The sequence below is a fragment of the Plecotus auritus genome, assembly GCF_963455305.1.
Source record: "Plecotus auritus genome assembly, chromosome: 2".
Classification (NCBI taxonomy): Eukaryota; Metazoa; Chordata; class Mammalia; order Chiroptera; family Vespertilionidae; genus Plecotus; species Plecotus auritus.
In genome coordinates, this window is record NC_137771.1 from 9,597,472 (window position 1) to 9,609,649 (window position 12,178).

Sequence of the window (12,178 nt, forward strand, 5' to 3'; positions counted from 1 at the left end):
CTTCACTGGGGCCCACTCCCACAATTTGCTGCTGCCCTGGTGGGGTAAGGTCAACAGGAGCTAAGAACAGAGGGGACCAAGCTGAAGGCCGCCTGCTTGGGAGCAGAGCTGGAGGCCACAGTGGGAAGGTCTATGGCCCACAGGCTGTGCCACTGTGAGTCTTGGGGTCCTGCTCAGGGACATTCCTTCTCTAGGGTATGAGATAAGCTCAGGCCTCAGCTGTGAACCAGAGTTGGTGGTAAGAAGATGCTGGTCAGTCCTTTAGGCCCTGGAAGGGTTGGCAAGCTTATGGGCAGTGCCCAAGGTAGACAGATGTGGCAAGTGCCAGGCAGGCAGTCAGTGTGCTCAGGAGTGTGAGCAGGGGGTATGTATGAGCCTCCTGTGTGTGCTAGGAGGGGAGGGCATTTCAGGAGTGCTGGTGTGTGTGCACACATGATCACATGTGAGTGTGGGTGTACAAAGTTGCCAGTGCTGACTTCTCAAGAGGGTCTCCAAGGGCCAGCTGGATTTGGGGGTCACTAAACCTAGACCTCCAGGGCCCTGCCAGCTGGGTTAGACTTAGGCCAGGCCTCAGCCCAGGGGTCAATCTATGGAGCCAGTGGGGTATCATAAGGGACTTTCAGAAAGTTTAAAGGTCCTTAGTCAGCACCCTCCACCCCTTTACCCTCACTTTAGCCTGCATTCACCAGTGTCAGGTGAAACCCAAAAATGAGCATGTTCAGCCCTGGCATCGTCCTGTGTACAGAAAGGTTGCTGGTTCAATTCCCAGAAGGGCACATGCCCAGGTTGTGGGCTCAATCCCTGGTAGTGCGTGTGCAGGAGGCAGCCAATCGATTTTTCGCTCTCACATGGATATTTCTCTCTCTCTCTCTCCCCCTTTCCCCTCCTCTCTCTCTAAAAAAAAAATAAATAAAAATTAAAAATATTTTTTAAAAAGAGACAAATACTTTTAAAAAAATGAACAAGTTCACTCATCTTCCTGCTCCTGTCCTTGCTGGCTTCCCACAGGGCAGAGCTGCCCACAGGCCAGCTCACTCCCTGACCCCCACCTGGCCCATGATGCTTTCTGATTCCCCCAGACTGGCAGGGCCCCCGTCCTAAGCCTGGCCTGACAGCTTCACGATCAAGAAAGGCATTGCAGAGTGGGGGGCTCACCTCCTGGACACACAGGAGGACATTTCCCAGCCTCCCCTACAACTCCGTGTGAGCATGTGACTAGGGGTTGGCCAAAGGAATGTGGACAGAATGAGGCACACCGCCCTAGGCCAGGTCCACAGAAACCTCCTTGGTGACCTCTCACTTGCACTCACTGGTCTGCTCACTCGATGGTGATGCCCCAGGGCAAACTGGGAAGCCATGTGTTGAAGATCTCAGAGCCTGGGTCTCTGAGTGAATGCATGGAGCCAAGACCCCAAAACCACCTTCATCTCCACCTGAGGTGAGACATAAGAAAAAAACTTCTAGAGGTAAGCCACTGAGACTTTAGGGTTTTTTTCTGATACAGCAGATGGTATTACCTCAACTACAGGGTGGGGCAAAATGTATACAGTTGTGAGTATGTGAAACACAGAGTTTATTCTTTGTATTACTATTTATTAATTACTAGAGGCCCGGTGCACAAATTCATGCACAGGTGGGGTCCCTCAGTTTGGCGGGCGATTGGGGCTGATCAGGGCCCTCTCGCCCAGTCCCAATCAGGGATGATCAGGGCCGGCCGGGGGTAGGGACCATGGGAGGTTGGCCAACTGCAGGAGGTTGGCTGTGGGAGCACACTGACCACCAGGGGGCAGCTCTTGCTTTGAGTGTCTGCTCCCTGGTGGTCAGTGCATGTCATAGCAACTCGTCAACCGGTCGTTCGGTCAACCAGTTGTAATGGTCCCTTAGGCGTTTATATATGTATATATATAGATGGTCTTATTTTCCATACAAACAACTGTAAACCTACTTTTGCCCAACTCTGTAATATGGGCTCTTGATTGAAGTCACTTGAGGTGCAGGGCCCAGCTGAGATCCCCTCTCTCCCCAGTCATCTTATCTTCCCTATGTGCTGCAGAAGGGGAGGGAAAGCAGGAGGTTGGGGAGATGCTGGAGTCCTGGGGCCCTGCCCATGCAGTTCTTCAGTTTCCAGAGCCTGGGCCCCCAGGGCCAAGGGAGAAGGCCAGAGGACCTCAAACCACTGCCCCACAAAGCCTTGTGTCTGCACCTCATGCTATGAATTCTGCAAGGAAAGTGCTGCTGGGGCAGCGTCTTCACAGGCCACCTTCCTCCCTGACCAGTCCCCATGATGAGATCAAGGTTCCTGACCAAGCCCTAGGTCCTGGGTCCCATCCTCTGCTCTGGGTCACCTGAGAGTCAGGAGTAAGGACCACAGGTGCCCACTCATGTCAGCCGGGGGCATTCTCTGTAGGGTTGGGAATCAGGCCAGCTGCCACCTGGTCCTGGTGCCACAGCTGCTCCGCCAGGCCATTGAGCACATGGGCAATGTCAGCCAGCCCAGCCCGCCCATCCAGCGTGCGCCCATCTGCCAGCCGCCGCCCTGGCACACTCTTCACCCGCAGGAGGGGCAGTTCCCAGGCCTGCCGGAAGGCTGTGAGGTCACGCTCAGGCACGTCCGTGTGCATGTACTGGTCAAACCTGGAGGAGGGTTAAGGAGCCTGGCCGGGCAACACTGCTAACCATCCCATCACACTCAGCCTCTTCCTCCTCCCTGGAGCCCCACACCCAGGGTCTGAGGGAGACCCTGCTACAGCCTTTAGGATAAAGCCTATGGGGCTGGACCCACAGCTGGGCAGAGGTAGGCTGCATGTCTTGCCAAGTGTGGCCTCTGACAGTCCTAGGGGCCACCCACAGGATACTTGGAGCCAACGACCATCCTGACGACACCAGGGTCCTCGCCTGCTATGCGGGTCAGCTGTCCAGGGAGGTCTTCGAAGGAGGCACGGTCGGTGAAAGAGAAGAGGAAGAGGAAAGCGTCCGTCTTCTCCTTGCAAGCCTGGGGATGGAGAGGCTCACTCAAGGCTGTACCACGGGCCCAGAACCCTCCTGTCTGCTGCAGGACGCTGAGAAGTCTCAGCACAACCCCTCCTTTCACAGACTGGGAAACTGAGGCCCGAGCAGTGAGTGGCTGGGATCCAGTCCCCAGTGCCAGTTCAGAGCTCTCCCAGCAGGGGCAGCACCCTCAGCCCCTTCAAGCCCAGTTCTGGCTCCTGCAAACCAAGCAGGCCGGGCTCAGACACCTGGACTCAGAGGCCCACCTCAGGCAACCAGCCCCTCCGGGACCCACCCAGGCCCGCCTGCCTGCTCACCGGCAGCATGTGGTCGAACTTTTTGAGCGCAGACTCCCCGCAGTCCCAGAACTCAAAGCGGAACATGACGACACGCTCACTGACCTGCAGCTTGGCAGGCCAAAATACCACGGTGGTCTGGATGCCTGGGGAGGCCGGGGTCAGCCACTTAGCGTGGGAGAGGCAGAGGTGGAGAGAGATCGGGGGGGCCAGGAAGGAACTGGAAGAACACGTCCCTGCCCTCGAGGGTCCAAGTCTGATGGGGAAAGCATAGTCCCCGACCCGGGAGAATTCTCAGTCTGAGGGAAACTGACCTGCCCTGGACCCGGCCATGACAACCAAGTTTCACTCATATGCACAAGGGGACCCAAAGGCCCCAGGACATGGAGGATGTTGGAATGTGATGGTCAATCAGCATCCAATGGAAGGAAACAAGAAAAGCTTAGTGTTTTCTGAGCACTTACCTTGCGCCAGCATGTTACCACCACTCAATGCTAGGCATGTTACCACCACTGTCTCTAGTACCAACCTCCCAACAACCCTGTGGGATTGATACTATTATCCCTGTTGGACAGAGGACCAATGTAGCTCAGAGAGGTGAAGAGACAGACCACGGCTGCAGAACAAATAGAGGGGCTGCTTCAAACCCCAGGCTGTGTGGTCCAGGGACAGTCTTTTCTCCACCCCAGGGAAGGACTCCAAGGATGGACTCACCAGTGGTCTCATGGTGTACCACGGGCACCTCCAGGCCAGCGAGCTTGGCCACCAGCGCCGTCTTGCCCACACCACTCTTCCCAGACACGAAGATCTTGTAGCTGGCCGTGTCGATGGCCACAGCCGGGGGCAGCACTGGTCGCTCGAGCAGCCCTGGGGCAAGAAGGGTGCCATGTGCAGTCAGGTTGTCCCACCCAGCGTCTTGCCCCATCAGACCCTGGGTGGGACAACTCCATCTCTGAGGGCTTTTTTAGTGCCAGCCACCTGGGGTTCTCTATTCTCGTTACCGAGGCCTGGGACACAAGCGGCATCCCTGGGTAAGCTCTGCTGAGAACACTCTGCTCTGTGAGCTGGGCCAAGCCCACTCCAAACAAAAGCAAATTATTTTTTTAAGTTTGATGCCTGAGATGGTTTGTATTGATATTGTTATCACATGCCCTAGATTTCTCACATGTAAAAGCAAGGTGTTTCATAATTCTTTCCTCAGTAGAGAAATATCAGCAAAAGCATTCTCAATTACTATAAGTAAACTCCTTACAGTTAATATATCAAGATCTTTATAATTTTTAAAATTGACTTTAGAGAGCGGAAGGGAGAGAGAGAGAGAGAGAGAGAGAGAGAGAGAGAGAGAGAGAGGAAGAGAGAGAGAGAGAGGGAAACGTGGATGTGAGAGACATCAATCAGTTGCCTCCTGTGCACACCTTGACTGGGAACCAAACCCACAACCTGGGAATGTGCCCTGACCGGGAATCGAACCCACCACTTTTTGGTGTGTGGGATGACGCTCCAACCAACTGAGCCACATCAGTCAGGGCTCTGAATGTTTTTAATTTAAAACTTGCAAAATAAAAAAGTCTAAAATGATGCTACATCTATAGGCATAGGACCTCAGAGTCCTCGGTTGTGGGGTGCCCTCTCATCCTCTGGTTTGAAGCTTTCTGGGGCTTTGTCTCTCCTGGTCAGAGCTGGACTCTCACAGCCGATGCCAGGCCCGTCGCTGGCCTGCCGGCCCAGCCCCGCCTGGGGAGATGGCGTCATCCTGGGGACAGGAGTGTCTTATCCTGCAGACAGCAGGGTGTGAAAGAGGCTTGTGTCTACTCGCTGTCTAACAAGTCGGTGAGATGTGCTGCGGAGAAGGTGAAACCGGAGTCTGCTGTGTCAAGTGCCCAGCAGAGGGCCTGGCACGGGGTGAGGGCTCAATCAACAGCCTCTCTGGTGACAGTAGTTTCTGGCAGGGTTTCGCCTGTTTCCATGATCCTGGCTCTGATGATGGAATTAGCTCTAAGGCGATTTCGGGGTGAGGGCCCCAGGGATAGACCAGAGGTCCCAAGGCTGAGAAATGCAGTGCCAAAGGCCCTCACTGCCCTGCTTCTATGCGCCCCTCCCCCCCCCCTTCCAGGGACAGGGGACACTGTTCTCCCTAAGGAATGGCAAGTGACAGGCTGGGGGTGGGGGTGGGGGACGGGGAGGGAAAGGGGTTACTTACCAAACACCCGCCGGCGGTTCTTGCGCAGGATGCAGGTCAGGCACTCCTTGCCCTCAGCGCTTTCATGCCAGTCGGGGACAATCACTGAGCCAGGGGCGGGTGGTCTGGCCATGGCTGGGCACCGGGACGGGGTGGGAGATGGCAGAATGCTGAGGGCAGGGGAAGGGAGAGGGTAGCTGTCCCAAGCTGGACCTGTGAACCCTCTTAACCTGCCGCCTGGCTCCGCGGAGTCCTAGCTCCCTCCTCGGGTGGTGGAGCGGCATGGAGTCCCATCGTCCTTATTACCCCATTAGCAGTCTACGCTCCCTTTCACTGTCCTGGGGGGTTACTCATCCCCCTCTACCTCTTATTACCCAGAAAGTGTAATTCCATAGTCCCTTCTACCCCGTATTTCTCCCTGGGGGGGGCAGCCATCCCAATATTGCTCCGAGGGCATTTACACAGCTCCTTTCTCCCTGGTCACCTCCTGGAGAGGTCACACAGCCCTGCTTCTCCTCTGCCTCCTCCATACCGACTTCCGGGGCCCCCAGCCCTCACCATCTGCAGTCCCCGCGTGTCCCTTTAAAAGTCCTTCCCACGCTCCTGCTCCCTCTCCAGCTGCCCAGTCCACCCGGCCTGCTTCTGCGGGGCCTGCAATCCTCTTGGCTTTGAGAACCACCGGGCCAGGTCCGGGTGTAAGAGGCGCATGTGCCGAGTGTTGCCATGACGACGCGGGGGGGCGGAATTGGCTTGCCTGATTCGGGGCGGGGCTGGAGGGTTGGTTTCTCCTACGTCAGTGGCTGCCGCCGCTCAGTGACATCCTCTGACCAAGGTTCTCGGTTGCTGAGGCGGAGCCCTCGTTTTCCCTCTGAAAGTAATCAAATCCCCCTTCTGCAGGAGGAGAGGGTCCACTGCCTCTCCGTGCCGGTTCCCTCTTCTACAGAGTGTTGGTGAAATACTGTCACCTCCCAGGATTCCTTACAATACTGAGCACTGCCCTGTCCACAGCAGTGCTTATTATTATTATTATTATTATTGTATTAATCCTGCTCTGCAGGGCCTCGAGATGAGTTAAACACCTCTGGCTTCACAGTGGGGAAACAGCAGCTCAGGGAGATGAAAGGACTTGCTCAAGGTATGAGTCCAAAGCCTACTGTACACTGTGATTGTACCTTCCAGTCAGTTCTTTCTTTCTTTCTTTCTAATATATTTTTATTGATTTCGGAGAGGAAGGGAGAGGGAGAGAGAGAGAGAAACATCAATGATGACAGAATCATTGATCGGCTGCCTCCTGCATACCCCACACTGGGGATCAAGCCCGCAACGACCTGGAATGGAACTGTGACCTCCTGGTTCATAGGTCGCAACCACTGAGTCACACTTGCCAGGCTCTTCCAGTCACTTATTGATCGATTCACCCCATTCATTCAACAATAATTACTGTGCACCTACTATGTGCTCAGCCTGGTCTCCCTGCCCTCCTGGAGCTGAGTTTCGGCACTGAGGCCATGAACCCGTTTCCACTGTTCCAACGCTGGCCTGCTACCCGAAGGCGTGTGCTCAGTTAAATGCCTGTTGGCTGGACAGGATGCAGGTGGGGCATTACTGAGAGGTTGTCTATTACACTCTATTACACTTAATTTTTCCCAGTGTCCTCTTGCAGTGCCTTCAGTAGGGCAAATCCGTTATGTAAGGAGTAACCTATGAGTTAGCCTTTACTGAAGGCCAGCAGAGGTTGCCTCATTTAATTCTATAAAGAAACCTGTGTAGGAAATATTATCCCTCTTTTCTTTCACAGACGAGGAAGCTCAGAAACTACACGATTGTCTGAGGCCACACCACACAGGTGGTCAGTGGAAAACCAGACTCAGAACCCAGGGTTTGAGGACTCAGAAGTATGTATCTGTTCTGCCAGAGTAGGCCTTATATTTTTTTAAAATATATTTTTATTGGTTTCAGAGAGGAAGGGGGAGGGAGAGAAACATCAATGAGAGAATCATGTATCGGCTGCCTCCTGTATGCCCACCCCCCCACCCCCCGCCCCGCCGGCCCGGGGATCGAGCCTACAACCCAGGCATGTGCCCTGACCAGGAATCAAACCTGGGACCCTTCAGTCCACAGGCCGATGCTCTATCCACCGAGCCAGATCAGCTAGGGCAGGCCTTGTGTTTTTAACTTTGCCCCAGCCACTGGAGGGCGGCTCCTTGTAAAGCTGGAAGCCGCCCGAGGACCGCAAACCCACAAATCATGGAGGCCCATTATATCCGAGAGGGTGGAGGGGACAAGGATGTGTAAGGCAGGGCACTTCCTTCAACTTGCTTCCACTGCAGCTAGGCAGAGATACCACAAAGGCATAACCACTCCTACAGGATTCTGTGCTTGAAACTTGCCCACACTCCCCGGTCACTCAGTGCCCCTTCCTGCAGTCCTTACGGGATTTGCCCAGAGCTAGGTTATTCACAGCAATAGTTTCTCCGTGTGCTAGGGCTCAGAGCTGACTTTCCTCTGGGTTTCCAGACTCCACATCCAGGCCTGTGCTGGCTGGCCTTGTGGAGGGCTCAGGGGGAGTGGGAGGAAATGGAGCAACTTGGCAGAATGAACTCGCCAGTTAACCTGAGGCCAGAGAAGATGGGAGGTCCTCACTGGCACAGAGAGGAAGGCTGGTGGTCAGAGGAGCTGGTGGCCAGAGGATTCGTTTTTGAAATCAGTCTTCACTGCCCTCAGGAGCTCATGGAGCACCAGGAGCTCATTCAAAACATGGATTCTTGGGCTCCATCCCCCAGATTCTGCTTTGGGGCATTCGATGAGTCTGTGAGCCCCACACCTGTAAGGAGAGCACTGGGCAGTCGGGGAAGTTAATCTCTGTATCAGTCTGCTTGAGCTGCCATAGCCGATTACCACAGACTGGGGGGCTTAAACAACAGAAATGTATCTTCTCACAGCTCTGGCAGCTAGAAGTCCAAAATCAAGGTGCCGCAGGGTTGGTTTCTGGTGAGGCCTTTCTGCCTGGCTTGCAGGAGGCTGCCCTCTCACTGTGTCTGCACACACTCTTGGTGTCTCTTCCTTTTTTTATAAGGACACCGGTGATAGTGGATTAGGGCCCCACAATTATGACCTCACTTAACTTTATCTCCTTGAAGATCCTATCTCCAAATAAGTCATATGGGGGGCCCTATCTGACTTAGGGCTTTAACATATAGATTTGGTGTGTGTGGGAGATGTACACAAGTCAGTCCATAATAGAGTCCACAGACCTAATTTAGATAAACACCACTGCTGGGGACAGGAAGCCAGACAGCAATTGGTGCCTGAGAGTGAGGTGGTTAGAATTGCATTTCAGAAGGAAGCTTGTGAACCATCTTGGTCTAGTGAGTTCCCCTCTCCATTGATTTTGAGAGAGAGTAGAAGGGGGAAGGGAATGCGGGGGGGGGGGGGGGGGAAAGAGAGAGGGAGGGAGAGAGAGAAAGAAACATTGATGTGAGAGAAACACACCCATTGATTGTCTCTCACATGCACTCGGACCCAGGCCTGGAATTGACCTAAAACCCAGGTTCATGCCCTTGACAGGGAATTGAACCCAAGACCTTTCAGTGAGGGGGGTAGGAGGACACTCTAACCACTGAGCAATGCCAGCCAGGGCCCCTGGCCTTTTTCTGTTCCTCTAGGGCAGGAGTGGGGCACATCCTTATAAAGCCCGTGAAATCATTTGGTCTGGCCCTGCCAAGGCGTTAGGAGTGAGTTAATTAAATGTTTGACCAAATATAGCAGGCTAATGTTTAAGTTGATGATTTTGTATGGCCCGTGAGTGATCTTATAAATATCTGAATGGCCCTGGGCTTTTCTGCATTGCAGTTTCCACCTGGAGCTTTCTGCACCTCTCCCAGGAGCTCACATGGACGGCTGCTTCTCCCACTCCGGTCTCGGGGTGAGTGGCACCTGCACAGAGAGGCCTTCCCTCTCCACTGCTCAAGGATTTGCCCCGGTACCCCAGGCTCACTCTTTCATATCATCCTGTTCTTGGTCCTGAAATTTAAAAATGTATCGTCTCTTTCCTTCACCGAGGACATAGCTCCGGGAGGCTCACTTCATCTTTTTGTTGTTATATCCCTGTAATAGTTTCCTAGAGCTGCAGTAACAAAGTACCACAGGGTGGGCGGCCTCAACAACGGAAATATATTTCGTTCTGGAGGTTAGAATTGGAGATCAAGGCATTGGCAGAGTTGATTCCTTCCAGGGGCTGTGAGGGAAGCTGTCCCAGGCCTCTCTCTCTGGCTTGTCTGTGGCCATCTTCTCCATGTCTTCACATGGCCTTCCCTCGGTATGAGTCCGTATCCAAATTTCCTCTTCTTACTAGGGAGGGCAGTCACATTGGTTTAGAGTCCATTCTAATGACCTCATTTTACTTTAATCATTTCAATAATGACCCTATTCATGAATATAATCACATTCTGAGGTACTGGGGGTTAGCATTTTCACAAATGAACTTTTTGGGGGCATAATTCAGCCCATAATAATCCCTACTACCTAGAAATATGTCTGAAATATAGTAAAAACTTAATACAAATGTGTTGACTGACAACTGGCTGTGGCTCCAGCTTGGAGAATGGCCTGAAGAGGGTGAGCCTGGAAGGACCAGTAGGAAGCAGGGTGAACATTCCAGGCATGAGTGGATTAGGGCATGTATTTGTCAGATATTCATGAGCACTGGTGCCCGGTCAGACACTGGGAGGAAGTAGTGAGATGCAGACCTTGCCCTTGGGCATGCCACACTTGGGAATAAAGTCAAAGAACCAGGCAACTCCACTTAGAAGCGGGGCTGATTAAAAATGTCCAGATTCCATTTTTAAATATAGTATTTGGAGATCCTATATTTCATGCCCAGGGAGTTCTTTTGAGGCTGCAATGTGCCAGACCTGGGCTCACAGCGTTCGTGTCCTGGACCTGTACAGCCTCGTGTCTGTCACTCCCCTGCCTCAAACCCTCTGAGAGCTTCCCACTGCACCTAGAGTCACGCCTGTGTGTCTTGGTACACGCTCAGGGCATGAGTGAGATGAGTAACCCTCAGGGTGGTCCTAGGCTCTCCTGGTCTTCCTATGGGTGGGTGGCAACCCAGACACCAGGCTCCGGGCCAGGAGCTTTCTTCTTCCTCCCAGGCTTCTGTCTGGTAAGGCCTGGTCCTCAGCCCTCCTTCTCTTCTCTGCAGGGGATAAGCAGACAAGCTCCCTGTGTGGGGCATGACATACTCTACCAGCCTCTTAGACATTTACTTAAAACAGCTTGGCTTTGTGCATGCTGACAGGGTCTGGATCCAGAGTCCAGCCCCGTGGGGAAAACACTGGCTTTCCCACAGGTGGGGGCTGGGGCAGAGAATGCTGGCAGGCCAGCCTGGCAATGGTGCTCAGAAGCACGGCAGATGCCAGAGAAGGGGTCCTACCCAGTAGAGGTCAGAGGAAAATGGGCATTTTTTCTCTTCCAGGACATTCAGTTTCCTTCTCAAGCTTGCCTCTAGCAGAGCACCCAAGACTCAAGTTCTTGCACAGGGTGCCCCCAGGTGGTTCTTTTGGGGAATAACACCCATTTCATAGACTAACATAATTGCTGATTCCAGCTAAAATGTTAAAAACTGTGAGGCTGGCAGCATCATTGCTATTTTAGTGATAAAACTGAGACTCAGAGGTGGTCAAAGTGACAGGGCCAGCTTTTGAACCAAGGTCTTTCCTGGTCAAAAGTCTGTGTGCCCTTGTCCCTGTCCTGCATCCTCTCTAGGAAGTCCTTTCAGAGTCTACAGAACGTCTCAAGAGTTGAAAGAGTGGTCCCTTGGTCCCATTCTTTTATTTATTTATTATTAATATATTTTTATTTATTTCAGAGAAGGAGGAGGGATAGAAACATCAATGATGATGGGAGAATCATTGATTGGGCTGCCTCCTACATGCCCACCGGGGATTGAGCCCGCAATCTGGGCATATTCCCTGACTGGGAATCGAACCATGACCTCCTGGATCATAGGTCGATGCTCAACCACTGAATCACGCTGGCCAGGCTGGTCCCGTTCTTGATCTGATGCATAAATCACCTGTCATCCCTTCCCATAGAAGTTATTACTCTCTGATAGAACACTTCCAGCAATGGGGAAATCACTGCCTTATAAAGAATCCACAAGAATGCTGAGCTGCTTTTGTCGTGCATTGTAGAGGAGTGGGTAGGGATAGTTATGGCCATAGAAAACCGAAGGCAGACCTCGGCTGGGGATGCTCCCCTCTGCCTGGTGGAGGCGAGAAGTCACAGCAGAGCAAGGGTAAACCCCAATCAAGTGCGGCAGCACCATAAGCTGGCCGGCCAGCCTCCAGGATGTCGAGGCGATGCCTCCTGTCCTGCCTGGACTTGAGGGTGCTCAAAGCCTGGTCTTTCCCAGGTTCACTGGGTTAGGATGTGAGGCGGTCTCGGGCTGAAGAGCCGGCTCAGGATAGTGACATGTGCAAGGCCTTCGTCCCCCGTCTGAGTCAGTGAGTCCTGCACGGCCTCCCCATAGAGCCAGCTGGAGAGGAGCTGCAAAGACCCGAGGAGAAAGGACAGTCTGGAGCTGCCCTTTCCCCAGCGAGATGCTGTAACTTAGACCCAGATGCATGGGAGTGGCCACGGAGTGCAGTGCTAGGTCGGCAAGGCCTTGGCTGAGTCATGGATCTTCTCTGAGCTATATTCTTGACATTAAGGT

General features: G+C 53.3%; 1 protein-coding gene across 2 annotated transcripts; it reads right to left on the minus strand.

Annotated features, from left to right (window-relative positions):
• Positions 1-1,555: 1,555 nt before the first annotated feature.
• CPLANE2 (ciliogenesis and planar polarity effector complex subunit 2) lies at positions 1,556-6,243 on the minus strand. 2 transcript variants are annotated; one of them, XM_080655294.1, is made up of 6 exons: positions 6,022-6,243; positions 5,485-5,633; positions 3,999-4,151; positions 3,306-3,430; positions 2,856-2,992; positions 1,556-2,634 (listed from the first exon to the last, which is right to left on the minus strand). In XM_080655294.1, the coding sequence occupies exons 1-6, from the start codon at positions 6,186-6,188 to the stop codon at positions 2,385-2,387; spliced, it is 981 nt and encodes a 326-aa protein (XP_080511420.1). In that variant the 5' UTR covers positions 6,189-6,243; the 3' UTR covers positions 1,556-2,384. The 2 variants fall into 2 exon arrangements, with proteins under 2 accessions (XP_080511420.1, XP_080511421.1); XM_080655295.1 differs by lacking the exon at positions 6,022-6,243 and having other exon boundaries at positions 1,558-2,634; positions 5,485-5,733.
• Positions 6,244-12,178: the final 5,935 nt, after the last annotated feature.

Excerpts from the sequence above, each read along its gene's own strand:
- CPLANE2 (XM_080655294.1), bottom strand. The coding sequence starts at position 6,188 with ATGGCAACACTCGGCACATGCGCCTCTTACACCCGGACCTGGCCCGGT. Across the intron at positions 5,634-6,021 it reads ACACGCGGGGACTGCAGATG|CATTCTGCCATCTCCCACCC; the intron begins GTGAGGGCTGGG and ends CCCTGCCCTCAG. Across the intron at positions 3,431-3,998 it reads GGTACACCATGAGACCACTG|GCATCCAGACCACCGTGGTA; the intron begins GTGAGTCCATCC and ends CGGCCTCCCCAG.